The 24,597-nt window shown below is 37.6% G+C and overlaps 1 protein-coding gene across 4 annotated transcripts in view; it reads right to left on the bottom strand.

Annotated features, from left to right (window-relative positions):
- Positions 1-3,977: 3,977 nt before the first annotated feature.
- The window catches only part of golim4.S (golgi integral membrane protein 4 S homeolog), a 59,482-nt gene continuing 38,862 nt past the window's right edge, over positions 3,978-24,597 (bottom strand). Inside the window, exons 5-16 of one of the 4 annotated variants that reach the window (XM_018265708.2) lie at positions 21,862-22,012; positions 20,846-20,928; positions 18,988-19,071; positions 16,715-16,864; positions 16,144-16,512; positions 14,892-15,130; positions 14,183-14,259; positions 12,599-12,708; positions 9,206-9,364; positions 8,611-8,676; positions 7,755-7,829; positions 3,978-4,319 (exon numbers count right to left, since the gene is read on the bottom strand). In XM_018265708.2, the coding sequence (XP_018121197.1) occupies positions 4,176-4,319; positions 7,755-7,829; positions 8,611-8,676; positions 9,206-9,364; positions 12,599-12,708; positions 14,183-14,259; positions 14,892-15,130; positions 16,144-16,512; positions 16,715-16,864; positions 18,988-19,071; positions 20,846-20,928; positions 21,862-22,012 (1,707 nt within the window). In that variant the 3' untranslated portion in view covers positions 3,978-4,175. The remainder of the gene's footprint in view (positions 4,320-7,754; positions 7,830-8,610; positions 8,677-9,205; positions 9,365-12,598; positions 12,709-14,182; positions 14,260-14,891; positions 15,131-16,143; positions 16,513-16,714; positions 16,865-18,987; positions 19,072-20,845; positions 20,929-21,861; positions 22,013-24,597) is intronic. The other 3 variants (XM_018265709.2, XM_018265710.2, XM_018265711.2) reach the window with 3 other exon arrangements.

The raw sequence follows: 24,597 nt of genomic DNA, 5'->3' as shown, positions 1-24,597 counted from the left end.
TAAAATAACAGATCAGCCGATGTTCTGCCCCTGACAGCAATCGTACGAAAGTTATGTCCGACAAAGCTGAAAATCGTCCGATCGGCAATACATGCAGAGATATTATCGTCAGCCGACAGAAAGCTTTTAACCTATCCGATCGACCAAATGGCCGATCTCCGTGGGACGAAAAATGCAGGGACTCTCCACACATGGTCCAAAGATCGGATCTTTGTGTCTATGGCCAGCTTTAGGCATACAGGAGGGGCAGAAAATATTTGATTGACAGCTGAGATTTTTAAATGAGTTTACAAGAGCTAAAAAATAGAAATTGGATTTCATATTTAATTATATTTTTGTGTCTGGGTGACAGGTCCACTTTAAGTCAGTTCAAACATTGCACCTCCTGCTGCCATTTCCCATTGAGTAGGGTACTACAGCATTTGGGCATTGCACATTCCTGGCTACTTTTAATTCTGATCAATTTGCTTGTCCATGGTGCATTTGGTATAATGGCCAAAACGTAAAGGCATCAAGGAACTTTAAGGCACTACGAATAAGGCATTGTGATAGTACTGATGCTCAGTCACTCACATCACAAAGCCAAAACATATACATCAAGTTTCATGGGGGAGGGCAATTCAGAGTGAGATATGTATAAAGGTAGCACTACGAATGCTGATTATCTTCACACTTGGGTGTCCCTGTTTCAGAACATCAAAAGTATTTCCTTTTGTTTACAGTACAGTTTTCTCATGACTAGTTTTGTAATACCCTAGCTATGAATAGTTTATTAGATACAGCAGAAGCTGTAGCAGGAGCATACAATATACGGTACTGCCCAGAATCCCAGTTCATTATTGCTGCGCTGCTTCTAATGCAGCCTTTTTGTAGGAGCAGATTTATCAAATTGAATGTGATTATTTTCCATGATTCAAAGTTTTTTTGCACTCAAACTCACACATTCGTGTTATATCTTTCGAAAACTTGGATGTCTGTGAGTTCATAAGAAAAAAAAACTTGAATGTAAAAATTCCATTCATTGGAGTTTTCGGGACATGAACTTGAATTTTTCCCCCCGTTGTTTTTCCATCAGAGTTTTTGTAATTCAGATTTTTCCATAAACACACAAAACATTCAAAATTTGAGTTTATGAGAGGTAGAAAACCCCTCACACAAATTCGAGTCTTGATAAATATGCCCCTGTTCGCTCCTAATTCAGTATGTAGTGACAAGCTAGTGACATTAATACGATAGATTATTCACACATCCAATCTTCATTATACTTCATATAAACTCTGTTAAGGAATAGTGTGAAAATAGATTGCAGAGTGTGTCATTACAGAACAAATAGCACTTTTTCTTTTGGCAACTAGGATATATATGCATTCCCTAAAGAATATAAGGCAGCAGTAAAACCTAAAGTAATGACATGGGCATGTGTGGTAGGATGAAAAGCAGTTGAAATATTTATGGAGGTGAGATTTGTTCTATTATTTGAGCAGTTTGCTCAAAATGACTTCAATAAACATATCCACAAACCCACCTTGCTAAAGCAAGCACATAACCACAAATAATTCAATCATAAATAAATAACTTGATTGTATTATGGTTTCATCCAAGGGGATCAGGCAAAGCAATTTGTGCAGGCTTTTGGCTTGTCCTCAAAGGGCTTGACTTTTTATCAAATTTTTCTTTTGAGAATTCATATACATGTAGTGCTAAGATCTCTAAGCTTATCTAGAAGGGTCTGCCATTTCTAGTTATGAACACATTGCTATGGCACCTACGCAATTCTAAACTATGGTATGGTCAGTGCTGGATTGCCCTATAGTTGGAGACTAAAATTAAGATTTCAACTTAAGTTTGAATCTCTGTTTCTCTATGCTGGCTTTATAGCAGCTAACAGGGGTGTTTCTTTATCAAGCCACATTATTTGACTAGTACAGAGCAATATCAAATTCTCAGGCCCTTCTAAAGCAGATAGGTACTTGCACATAATGTTTCTGAGCTGTTAAGCTGGTGATTTAGTGTGGCTGCCACACAAGTGACTATTGTATTTCCTTTTTTTGGTGGCACAGTATGTATAATAATGGTTATTTATGGAGACAATAGCATATCTTGAAGGACAGTACCATGACAGTATCTGTACAAGTGAGCTATTATGTATTAATATGGGATAAAGCAGTCAAGCAATTTTGTATGTATTACTGAGCATGGCATCGGTCATAACTGGGTACCCCTGTCACTTTGCATTCTGTTAGCTTCTTTTCTCCAGAGTGAGCAGAAGAAGAAATCTAATGGGTTAAGATAACTCACCGTATAACAGACTCTTTTTTGTAAAACCATTAGGGGTGAAAGGAGAAAGTTTGCTTACTGGTAATTCCATTATCTACCTCGCAAGTACTAAACATGATATATTCCTTATTTTCCTGTTTAGCTGAACAAATAAAAATGATTTAAACAATAGGCAAAAACTGTGATCTTATATTGAAGAAGGGGGTATACTGCCCCTTAACATTTAATAAAAATTAATGTGGACTTGTTAATTAAGGGAAATCAGTGTAAACATCTGCACAGATTATGTGATACTTGTACTGCGGGCCAATCTATTTCCTACGATTCCTTGTGAATCGGCTGTAGTGAAACCTTGCAAGGGCATCCACATGATAAGAGTAGGAAGAAAAGCAATAATCCCAATTGCCTAGTAAGAGTGAGCTGTCTGGGGCTTCATTTTTGGTTGAAGCTCTGCTGAAGTGTAATCAGTTCCCTCTTATTAAATTATTCCGAGTTTTTCTTAATCATTCAGTCAATTCGCTGCGGAAGTGGAGATTCCTTCCTACAAAAACATGGCAGGTTGGCATTATAAGGAGGTTATTTATCAAAATCTGAATTTATCTCCTTTTTTTTTTTATAAGTATAGTCTGACCAAACTCAAATTTTTTTTTTCAGATTTATTTCCGAAAATCGCGAAATCTTCGGATTTTTGCATGAAACCCAGCACAGATCAGGATAACTTTGGGACTTCTCCCATTGACTTATATACAACCTCGGCAGGTCTTCGATGCCTTAGATACATTTTCCATCCTCGGGGTATAATATTTTTTTTTTACTAAAAACTTTATAGTAAAAAGAAAAAGCTAGAATTTTTCAAGTTTTGGGCTCTCGGACTTTAATAAATAACCCTCTAAGTGTTGTCAGCCTAGTGACGTGTTACCAAAGAAAAGATTATCAATGAGATATTATCACAAGGAAGACAGAAATCATAATCATTAGATTTCAGAGGAGAAAAAAAGGCAAAACAACAGTGTTTGAAAGGATTACAGGGGATGAGGTACTTGAGACTATAACTGCTAAGCATACCTGAAGTACAAAAGGCCATGAGGCTGGGTGTTTTTATTCAAAACTCATAGAACGCCAACAGCTAGAAAAGCCCCTCAAAATTATGACTACCTGAAGCATGTGTATTATAATAAATAATGTACCCCCTGCTTCTTTATTGCTTCCTCTATCTGCAGTTGGAAATGTATAGCTACATATTTTGGCTTAGAATGTAAGGCATTATAAGCCACTTTATTTTGTTATTAGATAAGATCACTGGCACGTTCAACATTTCACTTTATTGCTTGAGACAATTTTGTAGTGTCTTATAATTCAAGAGAACTTTCTGAAAGTCAGCTTTATATTTCATAACTCAGGGAGGGATTTTTAAAGGCTGCTCTTGATCTGGGATGTTCAATAACAGACCCTGAAGCTGCTGCTGAACTGCATAGACAAGCATTCTCCGGCAGCAGATGGAAACGAACATGACCAATTTCAACTTGACCTACTGAGGCATAGCTAAACATTATCATACACACTTTCCATTTGATAAACGGAAAATTCCATATATATATATATATATATATATATATATATATATATATATATATATGCATCTAATTGCCCGAGTGCCGCTTCAAAAACTAGCCGTTAGATGCATCTAATGCAATCTTTAGGTTTTGATATGTCTGCTTTGATAACTATTTTTTTTTTTTTACAACAAAAGCCTATATTATTAAAATAACTGTGATTTAATAAAAATACAATCTTTATATATAACGGTCCAATATATTCTAATATAAAATTACAAAAGGAAAAAGATAAAGGCCAACTTGGCATTTGCATCTCATCTGTTTCTATAGTATTAGCTGTCATTACATTTCAGCTCTTCGCTTATTTTTCACCCCAGCTACCCCGTCTTCTTCCTCCTCCTCTTCTTCCTCATAGTTCTCTTCATTTCTTTCTTTGTTGTCTTCATGCTGTACACCAGGTTCTCTCTCTGCACCAATCTGTCTTTCCTGTCAACAAAGCAAAGGCAAAAGAAGAACAGTCATGACACCTTATGTTCTGAATGTATTTGGCAGTTTAGCAAAATGGCATTTTTTAACAAATTTAAAACGAATGTTTATAGTTTAGTGCAGCAGATGCAATCAAATTCACGACAAGAAGATTAAGTATTGTTAATGTAATACTGAGATGCATATTTACATGCTTTAGCATAGCAGGGCAAAAGTACAATCAATTGATTACACCAGTGATGTCACTAACCAAAACAGACTCGCAAGGCAAGAACTCGTATGATGTTAAGAAATGTCAATTGAATGCATGTCTGCTTGCGTGTGAGCCCAAAGGTTTTTTCAAGATTACATAACCAATGAGTGAAGATTTGGGGATGTAAAGATTATATATTTAATATATAATTTAGGAGACTTGAGTCGACTGTCTGTGCAACTAGGATTGTTTTTTACATGGCCCAAAACTACCTAAAGGCATGGTTCACTTTCAAGGTAACTTTTAGTATGTTATTCATAGCAACTTTTCAATTGGTCTTCGCTATTTATTTTCTATAGTGTTTTTCAACCATTAGCCTTTCTCTTCTACATCATTTTAATTTTAATATGGGGTCATTGACACCGGCAGCAAAAAAACCTGATAAGCTCCAATTATTATAGTTATTTTTTTATTACTTATCTTTCTATCAGTTCCTTTACTATCCATATTCCAGTCTCTCATCCAAACCCCTGCCTGGTTCCTAAGATAAAAAAGACCCTAGCAACCAGATAGCTGCATACATATTCTTATGAAGAACTATTGATCAAGAGCTGAAAAACCACAAAAAAATAAAAACAATGGCAAATTGTCTCAGAATATAAATCTCTATGCTATACATATATATATAAATGTTAATCTAAAGGTGAACAACCCATTTAAAGGGATAGTTCACCTTTGGGTTAACATTTAATATGATGTAGAGAGTTTTTGCAATTGGTTTTCATTTTTTACTATTTGTAGTTTTTGAGTTATTTAGCTTTTTATTCAGCAGCTCTTCAGTTTGCATTTTCAGCAATCTGGTTGCTAGGGTTCCAATTACCCTAGCAACCATGCATTGATTTAAACAAGAACATCCAAAGAAAACTGTAGCACACCGATCAAACTTGTCTTGTGAAAAAAAGTGTTTTTATTGGCTCACGGCAGACATAAAGTTTGGCAACGTTTCGGGCCACGCAGGGCCCTTTATCAAGCCTTTATTATCCACACTTTTTTTCACAAGACAAGTTTGATCGGTGTGCTACAGTTTTCTTTGGATGTTCGAGATGTTTGGACCTTGAGCAGGAAGTCCTGTGGACTGTCTAGCACCCGAGAGGGTAATTACGTTCAGGTGAGCACTCTAACTCTGTGTGGAATTGATTTAAACAAGAGACTGAAATATGAATAGGAGAGGGCCTGAATAGAAAGTTGAATAATAAAAATGAGCAATAACAATCAATGTGTAGCCTTACAGAGCATTTGTTTTTAGATGGGGTCAGTGACCCCCGTTAGCTTGAAAGAGTCAGAAGAAGAAGGCAAATCATTTTAAAAACTATAAAACCTAAATAATAAAGACCAATTGGAAAGTTGATCATTATTGGCCATTCTATAACATACTAAAAGTTAACTTAAAGGTGGGCCACCCCTTTAACTCAGGAACCATACCCATTCTGAAAGGGGAACTCCACAAAAACATAGTAAACATAATTTCAAGCAACTTTGCAATTTACATCAATTAAAAAAATATGCCGACTTTTCATGATTTTTAATGTTTTCTGACAATTCTCTAAGCCTAGCCCTCTGTTCTTCTGGTGATCTCTCTGACTACTTTGCTGAGCTGGCTGACTACTGTTACTTTGTATCAACAGCCATCTGTCCTCAGCCTGCATCAATACAATTCCCTGCACATGTGATTTCAATAAAGAACAGAACATCACAGTGCAATGCATTGTGGGTTATGTAGTTCCTGCATGCTTCTGTAAGTTGTGGAGAAGTTGTTACAATTTGTAACATCAGTGTTTAGTCCCTCCTTCCCTGCCAGGATTTCAAATGATGCAGAAAGAGAAGAACTGTTAAACAGCTGGATTTCAGCATAGAAAATTGCATGTATTCATACTTTTTAAAGAAACAGGTAACTGTGATGGGTATATTAGGGGTTTTTGTGTTATGTGGGCCTCTTAATCAAATTTTGGTTTGGAGTTCTCCTTGAAGAAACTGCTTCCAGCCTACCTTGTACCCTTCACTTGTACTTCTAACTTTATTTTTATAGATACCACCATTTGTATATTAGTCCTACATCAACATGATAACAAGTCTCTTGAATTCATAAACTGTACAGATATGCAGATGCAAAGACCTTACAGTCATACCCCATAGGATCCCTATAAATCAGAATCAGAGTAGACACCATACCAAAAAAAAATAAGAATAATTCATAAACATATATTTCTTGAAAACAGGAGATAGGGTATTTGAAAATGCACGTGCTGTATTTCAGCAAATGATAAACAAATCATCTTAGCTTTTAAATCATCTGTTCTGATCTTGTATTTCCTTTTTGAGTAGTGTTAGTAAAGGAAGACACAGCAGATGGAGACAGAGTAAAATTAGATCTGAAAAGGTTAAGAAAACACTGAATGCTTCAACAGTATAGCCTTTAAGAGAAACTCACATTTAGACACTTCTTTCATTGCAAAATCTGTTAAATGTTTGGCTTCAAAAAACTGCAATAAAGCCCCTAATCCATTTATTGGTGTCAGTTTGAGTTCTTTGAACAGTGAAATGGACACTGAACAGAACAGTGCACGGTTATACCATCAACACATTGTAACTCTCTACAGCATTTGAACCAAAGGACCCTGTACTTTAGTAGTTTTGTCTCCAGCTACAAAGAAGCCAAGATTAGAAGGGAATATTATGCTTCTAGGCCCCAGACTGGCCCACGCATGCTTATAAAATGATTTATGTGATTTGCCCTACTTATTGAAATAATAGCCGTGTGTGATAACTGGAACATATAAAGCCGCTACAGTTTGCCGTCTGCTCTGGTTTAAATCCTGCCAGTGCTCTCCCTGGAGCCCAGAGGTTTAGATAAGCAATGAAATGGATTTCTGTATTACATTACAATATGCTGCTAGTGTCTGTGTTAAACGGATAGCTTTTATTATTTACAGTAGAGAATAGACTGGGTAGATGGTGGATGTGTCAGTCAGCTGATTGTTCATATAAATGCACAAAGGCTGTTGCTAGGAGTGAGGGCAGCCTGAACTTCTACACATCACTGTAATGTAGAGACACATAACGCAGTGTTTCCCTGCATGCAGTATTAGTAGCACACAAATAGTATTTGTATTATTCAAACACAAAGGTTAAGATGCACCGCGAGAAGGCTAAAACTAGTACATTGTTTTCTCGATTAGCCTTACATTTTCCTCATTTTCCCCATACATCTCTTCAGCATTTTGTTCCCTTTTTCTTTCTTCCATTAAATCTTCTTGGACCTTAACAATATACAGGCAGTTTTGTGAGAATTATAATAGTTGTTGTAACTCCCGACACTCCTCTGTATCTAAAAATGGCTGGCCATTTAACTCAGTACAATCACTTTAATATTATAGAATAGGGATACCAAACTGTCTTAGCCCAGCTAAACTGCAAATCCCACCAACCCCTGACAGCCAGAAGTTCTGTAGGTTATGAGCTTGAGAAATGCGGGATGGACAACGCTGCATGACCAAAAAAAAGAGGGCTGAGGGTATTTAGCTGTAAATATGACAAACAGAATTTGTAGTTTAACCTCAAAAAACAGTTATTATGCAGAATGAAAAGTCACTATTTTTATAAACTGAGCTGTACCATTTAAAAGTGATACAAATATGTAAAAGCCAAGCAAATCAGCTTATAAAACACAGACAAAGCTAAGGAAACAGCCCGTGTGGTTTACTATATATTAGGAAAATAATAAAATGTTATTGCCTCAATGTCACTGGTTCACTTGGACAAATGGAATGTGGTGTTTTACTAAGAGGAATATGCAACTGGAAATTCAATCTCATAAGCAATCAATTCACTTGTCCCCAGTAACCTTAAGTAAAAGCATTTGTGGCTCTGCCAGTCGTGAAATTAGTTGCAGTCAACACTTGTACAAATAGTTTTGTCTTCATCCTCATTCGGCTGCCATGAATGGCCAGTGCTTTGCTTAGTCATCCAATGAGAACACAATCTGTCTCCCTGTTTTTTTTTTTAACTCTCAATTGTCAACAATAGAAAAAGAATGAATACCTCTTCCTCTTCTTCTTGGTATTGCTGGTCAATATTGTCTTCTTGCTGATCAGGGTTTCCAGCCATCTGTAACACAAAGAGGCCCAGTATCATGAAAGCAGCTTGGATGAAAAAAACAACTTGTTTCAAAGAATAATCCGTCTGTGCTCTCTCTGCTGGGGACATTAAATGGAGACGCTCACAAACTCAGAGAGTGAAGCAGTACTTTCATTTCACTGCTGTCGGTTCATGTGCTATGTTTGTGATGTCTGTCGTCCACATTTACAGCAGCAGAACACAGCATGACTAGTGCTCACCAAATGCCAGCTATAAACATAAATTATTTTTCACTGTACTATTTTAAGGCAGAACAAACAGGAGAATTTTGTAAAAACTAATTATAGTGTCAGGCAGTAAAAAGGTTGTTAGCCATTTGCATTACAGCTGAAGCAGAACAATTAGTGCTTTATACATGTGTTTCCTGTACTGGTTTAGAAAGCATGATGAAGCTTAGGTGTTTTCATTAACTGCAGTGTGGATTTGAGTCTTGTGGAGTACTTCTGCCTCCAAGTGACTCCTTGTGGCACTATCATGTAGAATAGGGAGAGCTGCTTACCGCTAAATGCTCCTGGACCTCAGCATGGTCTTGCTGTTGCCTCTGTGCCTCATTCTCGTCGGGCAGGTTCTCCTCTCGATCTTGTTCTGCCTCTTCAAATTCATCTTCCCCTTGGTTATTTGGATCGTCGGCTGGATTCACATCTTCTGCAGCAGCCTTCTATACAGACATTGTTTCCTTTGTTAGGCAGCTTGCATGAGATAACGTAAGAATATTTCCCTTTTTTATACAGTAAAATACATGGTGGGGACCCATATCCAGTGCACTTGTGTAAGCAGTCTTAGTGCCTTTCCCAAAAAAAATCTGGCACGAGACACAGAATGCAGCTCACAAAGTCGCATCCATAGGCAACATACGTGTGAGTGGTGGAAAATGAAACCTGGGTTGTCCTATGAAAGCTATTCTGTTATTCTGAATGATATTTGCTGCATCACAATGTGTTTGTATTCATAGAATCCTATTCGCAGTTCCATCTACCACTGCCCTGAACTATTCTCCCAAGTCTTTCCATTTTAACAGATTTGTTTTTTAATGTAGCCACCAATGTGCACGACCAGGGAGTGTGTTAATCACAGGCACTCCCAAACTCCGGTGTACAGTACTAGGGGGATCAGCACCCACCCTCTAGAATCATAATGGAAAGCAGAAACAGCACACAAGCTGAACCACAAGATAAACCTCTAGTGCTTTATTGTGTCAGACTAACTGAACAGCAGGTTTCTGGGGCATGCCCATTGTCAGACACAATAAAGCACTAGGGGTTTACCCTGTGGTTCAGCTATTCTGTTGGCTGGTTCTGCTTTCCTTTGGATACGTTTGGGCAGAGCTAAAGGATGTAACTTGGCTATGCCTAAACAGGATGTAACTATGTATGTGTATGCTTCAAAATGTAAATCTGGCTCTGACTGCAAAGATAGATGAAACTCAAGGAATTTGACAATTTAGGGTATTGTCAAAACTACAAATGTAATCTGACGTACAAATTCTTTACATTGCTGAATAAGAAGATGTAACGGAGATAATGCTATATAACATGGCTTTAAAATGTAAAACTGTATCCCTAGTACCTTTTAAAGGAGAAGGAAAGGTTAAAACTAAATAAGCCTTATCAGAAAGGTCCATCTAATTATACCAGTAAACCCTCAAAGTAGTGCTGCTCTGAGTCCCCTGTCAAAAGAAAACTGTATTTATTTCCTTCTATTGTGTACTCATGGGCTTCTGTATCAGACTTCCTGCCTTCAGCTTGAACCTCATTGCCCTGGGCAAGAGCATGCTCAGTTTGTTCCTCCCCCACTCCCTTCTCTGCTGTAATCTGAGCCCAGAGCAGGGAGAGACTCAGGCAGGAAGTGATGTCACAACATGTTAATACTGCAGCTGCTATCCTAAACAAACAGAGAGTTTCTAGAGCTTTTTACTCAGGTATGGTAAAACATTCTACAGAATAAATATTGCATTCTAGCTTGCACTATTGCAGCTAATCTATTGGCAATAAAATGCCACAGGGGGTTGATATGAGGTGGTATATTGTTAGAGACTGGGCTCTTTTCCAGGTCAGCTTCCAACATTATATGAGTGCATAATTTCCCTAAGGTGAGAACTGCGGCATCCCTATGCTTATGTACTTGAGAATGAAAAGAGAGAATTAAGAATGTTTACAACGTTCGGCTCTGCAAGCAATATCCAGGCTAAGGCTAGTAGAAAAGAACTTCTGATTCATCATTGATCATCAAACATCTGATAGAGAAGCTTATGTAGCCTCAAAAGCCTATGAAAAAGTAGAGTTCTTTATAACATGCCATAAGAGATTATAGGGGTTATGTAATAAAACTGCCAAGTTTGCTACAGGTCTAATCGCAAATAGCAACCAGTCAGCAGGTTTAACTGGTTACCAGTTACTGTACCTGGGCAAACATCATTTCTTTTATTACATATGGAAGTTTAAGGTTCAACATAAAGTAGGGTTCTTTTGTGAAGTTTATTTATTATATACATTCATTGCACAGCTTACGATTATTATAGACTACACAAAATTTGGTATATTTGTATAGTTTTTTTAATGAAATGGCTGTGCAGCTGCCTGGTACTGCACTATTCCACACTGGTTTCTGGTGGTGGGAGTTGTAGTTCACATGGGCAACTTTCAAATGAAGAAATATTACTGAAGAGTAAAAGTTAGACCTTTCACCCTCTGTACTAATAATAGGCACTTTGGACTATTATTATATCTCGTAATTATTCTCTTCTGAGCCTACATTACTAAAGGCAAATTAATAGCAGTTATTTGTAACTGACAGATAATAAACTGCACTTTTTAAACTCCCACTTTTACCCAGCTACAAGCAGCTGCTACAAACCTCCTTACATGATATAAACCATTTTTGGCACTTTATTTCAGCAATTCTTATACCTGTTACCAAGACTATCGCTAGTTATTTTTCCCCATTCTACATTTTTTTGGTCTGTCCTTCCAAATCTAAAGACTTCATGATCAGGGACAAATATGACCAGTTTTAGTCTATAAACGTATGGCACTGCACATTGCCTACTTTCTAAGGTATTAAGAGATCTACTTGGCTTCATACAGAAATAAAAATCATTTTTTTCATGTAGCATACTGTATATACATCCTTTTTTATGAACAACATCTCTAAAACAGATTGTAGAATCCACTCTTACTAAATGGACCCCGCAGCCATACCCACAGCAAAGGCACAATGGCCTATCCCTAGTGAATAGCTATGCACATGCAGAAAACCTAAATAACATCATATGCATTTTAAGAATACAAACGAAAGAAAGATGCGGCTAATGGCGGAGCTCACCCGTGACACGCCGGCTCCTGCTCTGCTCCCTAGTGAATAGCTATGCACATGCAGAAAACCTAAATAACATCATATGCATTTTAAGAATAAACTGTACTTTTTCTTTAGCATTCTTTGACATGGGATACAGTTATCATTAGAATCTTAGCCTGTCAAAGCGCTCGTAAGTCATCCTTATTCTCGCCACAAACATTCTGCTTCAGTGAGCAGACTGAATCAATCTCTTACAGAGCGCTATTTTCCCATGTAACAGTCAGTGAGATATTATGAATCGATGGGAGCTACAAGTCGATGGATATAATTGTGCCAGACAAACGCAACCGTACAGAGGAGCAAACTTTCTGACGTTGATCAATAAATAAAATTAAAATGCTTCATTAGCTGTCTCTACATTGCATGCCAGAGCTTCAATCACGATAACACGATCCTGTACTTCATTAAAGAAGCAATGAAAATAATCTGTATGTTTCCTACTAAGAAACACCTATGCTTTAAAGATTTTCATTAAATTTAATTGGTCGGTGTCAGAAGAAACAGTAGCTATCAATTTATCTCAATGCATCATGTTTACCTCTTGCCCCTCTCTACTTTCAGCTTCTTGATCCAAGGCTTGCTCCTCATTCGCATTATTAGCAGTGTCTATGTCTTCTGCCTCATCTTGGTGATCATCCCTTTCATAAGCTAAAATGAAGCAAACATACAGAGGCATTGGATCTTGAAATAGTTACATTAGATCTTAGAATAGTTACATATATAATATATACATATTACATGACATACTAAAGTAATTGTATTAAGTCCAAGGAGTATTTAAATTCGTATGTATTAGTTTGGAGCAGCACCTGGCCATGGATACCGTACATACATGCACGCTGGTGACACAATCCCCTAGGTTGACCTATACACAGAATTAGTCTATATATCCATCATAACCTGAATGAATGCTTCAGGAACTTATTACTTTTGAATCACTGCGGATGGAGTGATTTAGTTCCATTGTCTCTAACTTCATTCCCCACTGCTTAATGAACTGTTCTTTATTTATCCGACATGAAAATTTAAAAGCAGCACCATGGGGGGGGGGGTAATGAATATTAATGTACAGGTAAGTAAGCAATTGTAATAGAGTTCAATAACCTTGTAAAGGTTAATGAATGAATTATTTTTCAATAAATTCTACTGCAAAGGCATTTTTTTTTAATGCGTTTCCCTTCTGTAATCTCCCGATTTGCTTCTTGGAGTAAGAAAAAGTAGAAATTTAGTAAAAATCAAGTTATTTCTAAAGGAGCAACATTTTTCACAGTGCTGGAACTAGATAAAATACATTCTGCATGAGCCTTTTCAGCAGTTATATGGGAGCTGTATCCCTCCGGATGAGAAGGCTAAAATTTGCATTGGTTGAAGTAGCAGTAATCGAGGTGCAAAGAAAATGGACTTCTAATACACCATGTTGTTCTGTGCAAATGGAGCACAGTTTGCTGATGTGTTGCAATGCTACTGACTCCTGCTATTGAGTGGGGTAAATGATGTGAGGACAGGGCATGCTCCAGTAAACTGTATCTTATGGGTAGAACTTTATATCTATCAAAGTTTGTAGCATCTCAGTCAACAAAGCAAAAAACAGCTATAGAATTTTGTGGGAAAAGAGAAAAATGTAGGGATTGAACCTGCTAATACAATGACTATGGAGAGCAATTTCCAAGCACCTTCTCAGCAGACCAGGCCATTACCAGTGCTCCTATTAAGGGAACAAAGTGGGTTCCAGAAATTATGAAGGACAATGGCACAAAGCACAACTTCAGGATTTTGCAATGTTTTTTTTTTTAATAGCCTGAATTGTTTCAGCACAAACTGTTCAATAGTTAAATGATCACTATGACTGATAAACATTACACATGCACATTACAAAGGGCAGCACACCCCCTTGTTCAACAAGAGTTCAATTAACAGGGCTTATGCTGAACATACTTTGTGCAATGTTATTTTCAAATGCAGAGATGAGAGTGTATGAGAGAAGCTAGACGCAGAGTAGGAAAATGAGCAATCACCAACCAACTCTTGCCCATATGGTGATCACTTTTTTTTTTTTTAAACAAATGTTGTGATACTCAGGGGTGTTTATAAACTAAAGGAAGGCAATAATGCAAGAAAATACCTGCTTCCTCCTGCTGTATAGGTTGTTCTTCTCCTTGTACGATATCATGGTCAGCATTCTCATACTCTGCCTGCTTCCTATGACAGCACAAAAAAATGTGACTGACAGAAAAATTGCCTCCAGTAGAGACAATATGGTATAGGATTACTGAGAAGATGACATTGGAATAAAAGAAATAAACAGAATGCCATGCTCAGCGCCAATGGGAGGAAGAATTAGGGGTAACAAGATTAATTTTGTTTTACAGAAATGCCAAAATATACCTGCAGCAGAAATAGCATAAACAAATAAACCAGAGAACTGCAAAATGCCAGACAAGAAAGGCAGGATATTTAGTGAGATTAGATAAAGCCAAGTACTAAAGAATTTTCAAAGATTCTCTGGCTTTTCATTTCATGGGACAGTTCCAAAGGGTTCATAGCTGAAGCCAAATTCTGTGTACACAGTATCTCAGCTTGGCAGATTGGCCCTGGTTTTCTGTAATGGCATAATAAACAAAAATGGAACCCTGTGGGAAGCGATAAGGCATTTTTGGCCAGCCTGCAATCAGACAATGGCTGTTTAGGCGAGGCTAAAACTGAATGAAGAGCAAGCAGTATATTCACTTAATTTATGGAGAGGAAGAATAGGGAAAATATAAGATTAAGCTATACCGGCCCTTTTCAGCCCATCCTTTAGACCCCTTATAAATGAGATTGTTTAAGGGAACCTTAGCTTCTCAGCAAGTTGTTCCTCTTTATATTTATTTTGCCTCTGCAGTTGACGGTCTTTATCATGTAGTTGCCGCTGGCGGAGAAGATGCTCTTTGAGCCTCTGTTGGTGAATCAGATCCTGTTGCTCTTTGAGGCGTCTCGCTTCCTCCATTTGTCGTGCTGCTAGTTGCTGCTGCTCCAGCTGCTCCTCATAGGCAGATCTGTTCTTGCTCTGAGGCATTCGTGTTGAATCCCTCTATCACAACAAAAAGGAGCAAGAACAGCATGGTTATGTACTACTAACATACCTGCACTGGTACAGGAACATTAACAATGACAGAACATTTCAAACTGTAGAGATGGAACAATTCAGTTTTTGGAGAAAATCCAGCATGTTTTACAAGATTTCGTTTTGCTTTGTATTCAGTCAAGGCAAAACCAAAAATAGAAAATGCAGTTTTGCAGATATTGTTGGTTCAGATTCAGTTCAGCAAATCCATCTGTATTAAAACTCATACCGCTCATGTCTGCTGCTTACTAGAAATAACAGTAGTAAAGCTACTTAAAAAAATAAAATGCACATTCAATTTTATTCTCGGAGGAATCTTGACATTAAATACTAAACAGTATGGTTTACTAAACACATACAGTAATAATGACAAATACAACACGCTCTTACAGAACACTTTAGTACTTACTAAACTACACTACCCTGGAACTGCATTGCATCAGGGGTCCCCAAACTTTTTTACCCATGAGCCACACTCAAGTATAAAATAATGTTGGAGAGCAACACAAGCATGCAAAAAGTTCCCGGGGCTTCCAAATAAGTGCTGTGATTGGGTATTGATAGCCCCTATTTTGACTTGCAGCCACCAGGAGGCTCTGTTTGGCAGTATACATGGTTTTTATGCAAATAAAGCTTGCCTTTAAGCCAGGAATTCAAAAAGAAGCACCTGCTTGGAGGCCACTGAGAGCAACATCCAAGGAGTCGAAGAGCAACATGTTGCTCACCAACTACTGGTTGGAGATCACTGCTCTAGATGGAGCCTTACCAGGCATCCACCTGTGAATCTATATTCCTACAATTTTGTAGGCTTACGTTGCTGTAAACTTTCTGTGTGCTACAGTGCCATAGGTCAATCTATGATGTAGCGATGATTTAGCCCTAAATGGACTGGAGGAATGAAGATGTGTCTGACATGCTTTCATAGCACCAGAGCTCACTGTCTGATGATTTTTACATAATATCAAAAGTAATTGTCTCACCTCAGTATGTTTATTTCCTTGTATATTGTTGGTCTCCTCTTGCTTTTGCTCCTCCTGATTTCCTTCCAATGCATGGTCCTCTTCTTCTGGCTTGCTTTGCTCCTGTTCCTCTTGTACTTGATCTTGTTCTTCAACTAAACGTTCTGGCTTTCCAGCCTGTTCCATTTCTTCTTCCTCCAGTTCCTTTTTGTGTTCTTCTTCTACTTCAACAGGATGCTCAGTGGGTGTCGCTGTCTCTTGCCATGGCCTAGTGTCTTCTTTTGGCATGTCGAGATTAGTTTTCACTTTGTTCAGCTGTACCGCCTCATCATTGGTAGCAGCACTTGACCTGATGATATGATCCACTACTTGCCGAGTCTGAACATTTGTCTGCAGAAATAAGTTTCAACACACTCTTTAAACGAAGGCTTTCAATAAGCAACCCTTCAGATGTGCAAGAAAAAGCTATATATACAAACATACAAGTTAAATACAAATACTGACCAAAACAGGAGATAAAGGTCTCTCTGTCTCTCACTCTCAAATAATTTAGCCTCAAAATACTCTTCAATCGATTGGGCTCAAGGCTTACCATAATCGCTTGTTCTGTCGCATGTTCCTGAATGGGTACAATGTTTGGTGAATGATTTTGTTCTGTTGGGTCAGTGGTCTTTTCTGGTTGGCGTAGGCTTGACATTTTATTGAGTGTTTTTTTTAACTGCATAAACTCTTCTACCTGGCTCTGGAAAAAAAAAAAAACATTGTGCCCTTTATACATAGTAAATTTTATTTGTAACAGAATTCAATATTATAATTTACTTAAAACAACCAATTGCATATCCAGACGAGCAAAGCAACAGTGTACAGCTAGAAAAACAGATATTACTGGAAATAAAAGCCCCAAGAAAAATAAATGTTTAGGGAACAATAAGTACTGCAGGTAGATTTTTTTTTTTAGTTTCAGACAAAGGAACAACTATCAAAAGGATTTCTTAATTTAGGATTTATGGGAAATAAATTAAAGTCATGTAATCCTAGAGACAGGTGCAGGGAAGTAAAATCTTCTTCAAATCATGGCAGATTGCAAATTGAAAAAAAGGTGACAGAGTCGGATATTTCCTTTAGAATTCTTGACAGGCCTCAGTAAGAGCAAAAATAAAGCCAAAAGGTTGTTGATTTCCACAAATGACTGAAGAAACCTTGTAATTTAATGTAATTAGTGTTAAAGGCACTATTTTCTTTGTGCACACACACATACACAGCATAAGTTTAAGCTGTCAAATTGCCACTTTGGACACAAATAAAAAAATATATGAATATTCCTTAATATCTGCAAGTGCTGTTGTACTGGATTTGTTTTTTGGGGGGTGCCTGTTATCATATGGCACTGCAATGCGATGATCTCTATTTTCTTAGTGTATGTAATGTATTAAAAGGAGTCAGTAGTAACATTTATTGTTGCAATCATGAAGGTTTCACAAATGCTTCATAAATAAATAATTCTGATAAAGTTTTGCTGAAGCATATTGAAATTCTATAGGTGAGTATGTTGTTACACAGGCCATGGGTAAGATTTGATTGATTTCTGGAAGGTTGGTGCATCAAAAAGCCTAGTTTGGCATTAATTCTATGGTAACTTAAAGGGGGAATCTGGAAAATCAATTTGATTATTGTCAATGGATGTCCTCAGGTTATGGGTCAACAGGGAGAGTATCAAGTGCCCTAGGCTCAGTGCTTTCCACTGACAACAATTATCTCAGTTCCATCACCAAGTTTTCCACAAGGAAATGTTCAGTGAGCAAACTACTTAAGGGCTATGTTTAAAAAAGGCAAATCCATCTGCTTTAGATTCAGCATTTTGGGTTTGGACTCGGTATTGTATTTTCATGTTGGACTACCTTTAATTCAAGGTTAAGGTGCTCTTTGAAGGTATTTGGTTTGATCATCATGGTCTTCTCTAGTTCAGATCCGAACCATTTAAAATACTCTTCACTTTCTACCATTGTCTCTGATCCAGTGGGGAGCAGCACATGAATGCAAATATCATGGGAGGAATTTGACCCATGAATACTGCTTGCCTAACAAAGTTATATATGCTCACATAGTGATGATAGGGAAGTCTTCGGGTGATCTTTCAGCCACATTGCAGCAGACCTGGTCTCACCTCTGTCTATTAAATAGTGTTATTTCACAGCTGTGTTGTGCGTATAGACAACATTCAGAAAAGCAGTGGAGACCAAGTACAGGTATGGGACCTATTATCCAGAATGCTCAGGACCTGGGGTTTTTTTGGATAACAAATCTTTCCGTAATTTGGATCTTCATGCCTTAAGTTTGCTAGAAAATCTTTTAAAGATGAAATAACCTCAATAGGCTGGTTCTGCTTCCAATAAGGATTAAATAAATCTTAGCCTGGATCAGAGAAAAAGGAAATAATTTTTAAAAATTTGGATTATTTGGATAAAATGGAGTCTATGGGAGAAAGCTTTTCTGTAATTCAGAGCTCTCTGAATAACTGATCCTCTACCTGTACAAGATATTAGTACACAAAATAAACATGCACATCACAGAAGCCCCTATTATGCTTAGAGCATGCATTTTAACAAGGTATGTCCAACATAGGCAATGGGGGTGCTACAGTGCCTCAAGTTAGACATCCTTGGTTTATACTGTTGCTGTCAGTGAGGAAAGGAACAACCATTATCATATAAATTAGATTTTTAATTGATGCTTTTACAACATGAAATCAGATCAAGGGTTACTGAGGGTTAGAGCATCAGGACTTTCCCTGCATGCACGCAGAGCAGATCAACATTTTAACTGTGAGAAATGACAGCAGTTTGGATGCAGTAATTGTCTTCTGACCTGTGCGGCAGCTAGCGCACTCTTGTGGTTTTCCAAATTCAATGCAACTTGTTCATGTTCAGAGAGCAAGTTCTTATGCTGTTGCTGTATCAAAAAAAAGTCAATAGAGCTACTTTATAAATATATTTAATATATGAGTTTCAGTAATATCTTTAAAGAAGTGACCTCAGTGTCCAAAAAAACTTTCAACATATTTTATTTCAGCTCGATATTAAAGGAAAAGGCTTATTCTAAGATGTCCCACTCACTGGGCATTATAATTTTGTGCACAGACGTGTATATTTTGGCAGCTACAGATCCATTATAAAAACAGTAAATGTGCTCAAGTGCAAAATGCCAACGTTATTATGTATTAACAAACAAACTTTATGGATTATAAGCAACAGTACAATGCAAAAGGCATCCAAACAATCAGGAAGCTGACATGTTTCGGACCACAGAACCGTGTTCCACTGTGCCTCAGTGCATCTTAAATGGAATGGTTTATATATGGTTTATATATGAGTTAACTTCTTGCAATTTTAAGTTGAGGAAGCTATTCTTAAATCATTGCAATATTTGCACCTGCAGTGCTTACCCGAGTGGTGTACCCCTCCTCAGCTTCTTCCAAGAGACCCAGCCTCTGTGGGATCTTCTCTTTTTAGAATTACGCACCTTTTGCAGTCTTTTTTTTTTTAATATAAAATATTTGTTGTTTTTTATATGCAGATTACAATCAAATGTATAATAAACCATATAAAATTCATAATGTAGCAGGTACATAATGGGAGTTCAGTATACAAAGTCATTCATATACATATTTACATGTATATTTACTTGTATAATCACCTTTTTAATACCTTGCCATATACCTTTTGCAGTCTTTTGATGACCCCTTCCCAAATTTTTTGAAAGTGTTGCTGGCATCAAATTCCCAATAAGCAATATATTTCGGAATCTAATAAAATATCTCAGTTGCAACCTTTGATATGTTATTTTGTATTAATTGCAATTAAATATAAGGTTAAATGATTTGCAAATACCTTTCTCTTTTTATTTACATTTTTTTTTTTTTAAACAGTTTTGAAAACAAGGTTGCATGTTCCATCTAATGCTGTGGTGGGTCACGTGTTAATTTGAATAACCAGTTTTACACACAGGTTACTTGCTAGGCCATCAGGCACATATGCAGTTTTTCCAAGCACAGCACAAGGATGGTAACGCCATTAAAATGGCTACCAGTACAGATTACTTGTGCAGGGAGTGAGCCTGCAAATGCACCCTTTTAAATTCATTTATTCCCTCTTCCCAATAATGTAGTCCATGGCTCTATTTTGAATCAAGACCTGAGCTGCTTTACTATGGAAATTATATTTTGATCATATTTCCCTCTCGGTGCTCATTACAAGACAGAGGCACAGATGTCACAAATATTTTCTTTTATGGCACAATAGACAGTAAAGAATAGAAAGAATATAATTGTTTTTAATAAATTCAGTTTCTGTATGATCTGTTTGGACAGTGTTGGGGCCACTTCTGTGACCGGCATTTTATCATGTGCCCACACAGACAGAAGGGGAAGCAGCAAAGCAATGGCAGCTGGCATGGACAGTTGTTGGGGAGATGAAGCTAAAAAAAGCTACATTTATGTTAATTTTTTTAAAAGAAAGCTAATAAGAAAGTTTGCTATTATACTATTATAAATATATCGGATGAAACTGTATTCCAGACAACAATGCAATGTTAAAGGAATTTAAAACTAAAATGAAAAGGCAAGGCAGTTAGGCTGTGACACAGGACTTTCTCTTGTTCTGACACAGAAAATTCTCTTGGGTAAAGGAACAGCTTCTTGGTGGTATATAATGTTATATAATTTTACCTTGACATCTTGGAGCTGGATGTGGACATCCTGATGGGCCTTCCTAAGCTGTTTATTCTCTTCACGAAGATTGTAGATACTTTCTGTCATATTAAATACACAGAGAGGGCAGACAAAGGAAGTTCATCCATACAGTATGTAACGTTTCTGTCCAAGCAAGTAAATGAACACCACATGGCTAGAAACATTTTATGAGAAGGGATAATTAACCCTAACACAACTACCAGTGAAAGCATCTGCATGACCCTGAAATAATGAGTCAGAACTTTAAGCGATGAAAAGAAAAAGATGTAACAAGATGTTACATTTGCAGCTGTCTAAGGATGAATGGCATTAACTACTACTGGAGATCACATTTTTGCAACGTTATGCAATTTCTTGGACTGTATGAAGGAAGTGCTGTGTGAAAAGGCATGCTATTACCAATCCTAATTGATAGGTGGTGCTTATCTTGCATTATTTTCTCCATATGCAGCGAGTATATAATGATGGCATAGCTTAAAGTTAATCTAGTAACTAGTGTAGGTTAAGAGTCTTTAGGGCAAGGGCACATGAACCATATCTGCAGCCGCATGCAGGCAGAAGCTGTGCTTCAGTGCAGATACATAAAGCCGCTGATTAGAACGGATCAACTTCTCTTCGCCTGATTTAAATCCACATACAGAGAGAAGCACTGGATACACTTTGTGTGCCCTTGCCCTAAGAGCCAAATCTAATAAGAGATTTAGCTCTTGTATCAGAGAGCACAGTAGGGCATTCTCTCATATAGGACCCCACACCCCAACTCCAAACATGTTAAGGTTGGGTGCTTTGGAGGCAGACGGCTTATGCAAGTTGCTGCATTTCATCATATCTACATTCATGGCAACTGCTGCTTTTATTTCAAAGGAAAAGCATGGCCAGTAAACACTGCACAGTGCCTGAAACATTAAAGATTGAAAAGGTGCATAGTAATTCCTATCCATGTTTATTTATTTTTTTTGCATCACTTTTTTTGAAAATATAGGCATTATTACCTTTTAGCTTGGAGTGTTCCAGCTCCTTTTCTTGCTGCAGAAGTAAATACCTCTCTTTGTGATTGCTGTATGTCTTTGTGAGGTCTTCCCCCAGTTTCTGATGTTCTTCTTGCAGCTCACTGTGCTGTTTCCGTAACTCTTCATGTTGACTCTAAGCAAAATCAACAATTATTAGTTGACGCTAACAGATGAACATAGAATATTCTGCACATATTTGAGATAAGAGTATTCTGCTACAGAACTGCACTTTCTGAATTCTTAATGGTATAAGGGTCTCTGCAACTCCTTAAAGGGATTGCTCAACTTCCCGAATTTTTTTTTTTTTTAGTTCAGTTGTATTCTGAACTGTTACAATATGCTACATTAATCAATACATTTCCAAAACATAGACACATTTTGTGGGTCGTGGGCAGGTTCGGGTTGACCTTTTCTTTCTCTCTCTTCACCCGTGACCTTACTCCACCGGTTGGGTGCAGGTAAACTGTGTACAAAATACCGCACTCAACAGGCTCAGTTAGAGTAACTGATTTTACTAGAAAAACAAAAGAAAGTCATATGTTTCGATCACATCATAGTGATCTTCCTCAGGGAAAAAAAAACTAACAAGAGTTTATGCAGTGCAAACCGATAAGAATCCCCCCTCCAGCCTAACACAAAATAGTAAAAGTAAATAAAATAAAAGCAAGCGATAACTGTAGATGCAGCAAGTTATGGAAAATCATTAAAGTCAAGCTGCTGTTGTTGGATTATTCATAGCATACCACAAAGAAACAATGTAGTTAATGCAGGTCCTTGGGGATAACCAAGATCCAAGTGAGGCATATAGGATTAACTAGATCAGGGGTAGGCAACCCACGGCTCTTCATCCTGCTTGCTACGGCTCAGTCTTGCGGCTTTTCCTATCACAACGTCTATACAGCCCTCGCATAGACATCCCAGGCAAGACTGAGCCGCAGCAAGATGATTCATCATGGTCCTTACCACGGTCGCACACTCAAGCAAAGAGAGAGAAGCCTCCAGAGTCCAACTGCAGCAGGTGCGAGGGCTATAGACGTGGATGTGACCCATATTTTAATGACGTCTATAGCCGTCGCCTTTAAAGATGAGAACACTAGCATTTAATAGGGCCATTCAGTGTTTAATTTATTTCAAAGTAGGCCTACACATTGCACTTTTGTTGTTGTAACTTAAAAATTAAAAAAAAGGTTAAAAGTTTTTTAAAAGTTTATGTTTTGCGGCTCCAGACTATATTTCATTAGTGGAAGAGGGGGCAAAATGGCTCTTTTGATAGTAAAGGTTGATGACCCTTGAACTAGATATTGCATAGCAGGTTGAGGATTGTTGCCCAGGCACTGGGTCCAAAAATGACAATAATTGACAAGATAAGGCAGAAGGGTCTTATACAGAACCAAAACTGAACACAGTTTCAAAAATGCTAAACTATCAAGAATGCCCAGAGTGGACTGCACCACCCGAATAAAAGTGACAGAACTGTGTGAGGCTCTGAGATGAGAGGCCCCTTATTACATATAGCTAAGGACAGCGCAAGAAACACACATCAGGAAATTAAGTAACAAACATTGTGGCCACTAGGGGTCAGGCTTCCTAAAATCAATGAAAGAAAAGAGATTGGATGAACTATAACTCTCAGAACCATTGGCATAACAATATTAAAAAAAAATTAAAAAAGTGATGTAGCATATGCACCACAGACATGATATGGAGCAAAAAAAAGTTATTAAACGTAAACCCTGGCAGATCGTCAGACTGCTTGTCAAAAACGTAATAGAATACAGGCATAAGCAGAGCTCTATGTATAGGAGCTTACACTGCCCACAAATGCAGTCAAAGGACAGATTGCACCATTACGGGAATACTTGGTGTAGTTATAGGTGAACCCTGGCTGAGCGTCAGACTGCTAGTCAATACTGTATAGTGAAACTCAAACAGAGATAATGCTGTATTTACTGCAGTTTTCAATTGCACATTAAAGCAGTCAAAAGACAGATCGCACAATTATGGGAACACGTGGATTAAATACACAGTTATGGCACGTAGTTATCACATAAATATGGCTGTAGAAGGAGCCAAAGAATTGGGCACACAGGGACTGCCCCAACCCAGACTAATAAATAGGGCTATGCTAGAGTGACACGTTAGGACTTGGGGATTTCCAGAAAGACTAGTTGGTTGTAAAAACAGAAAATACAGTTAAAGTACCCAAAGGGAAAAAAGGAAGCCCTTGAGAGAAAGAGGAAACAGAGCAAAAAAGAGAGAAAACAGGGGGCAGAGAGAAATAGACAAAAGTGCGAGTGAACTACCAAATAAGGAGAGTAGATTAAAAAAGCAGTCCATTTGGGGACCCAAAACAGGTCAAAAAGCTAAATTTAAGTATTCAAGGATAAGACCCAAGCAAAATGATAAAAAAAAAAGATATTTTGATGCCAACAGATCCAGTCGATTGTTACAATGTTTCACCGTTTTTATTTGCCCCTCTGAAAAATGGTTGTTACAAATGTGCGGGTTGCACCACACGCAGAAACATGCTGACAGGCAGAAATTTCCATCACCCACACACAGGCAAAACTATAGAAAAAAAGACACTTACTACAACACATGTAATCTATATAATAATTTGTCCTTGTGGGTTGACATGTGTGGGCAAAACCCAGAACTCGTTACATGAACGCATGGGTAACCACAGGTCAGCATTACGTGCTGCATTTGAAAACAAAC

Source organism: Xenopus laevis, chromosome 5S (genome assembly GCF_017654675.1).
Source record: "Xenopus laevis strain J_2021 chromosome 5S, Xenopus_laevis_v10.1, whole genome shotgun sequence".
Taxonomy (NCBI): domain Eukaryota; kingdom Metazoa; phylum Chordata; class Amphibia; order Anura; family Pipidae; genus Xenopus; species Xenopus laevis.
This window is presented reverse-complemented; position numbering and strand designations above follow the sequence as displayed.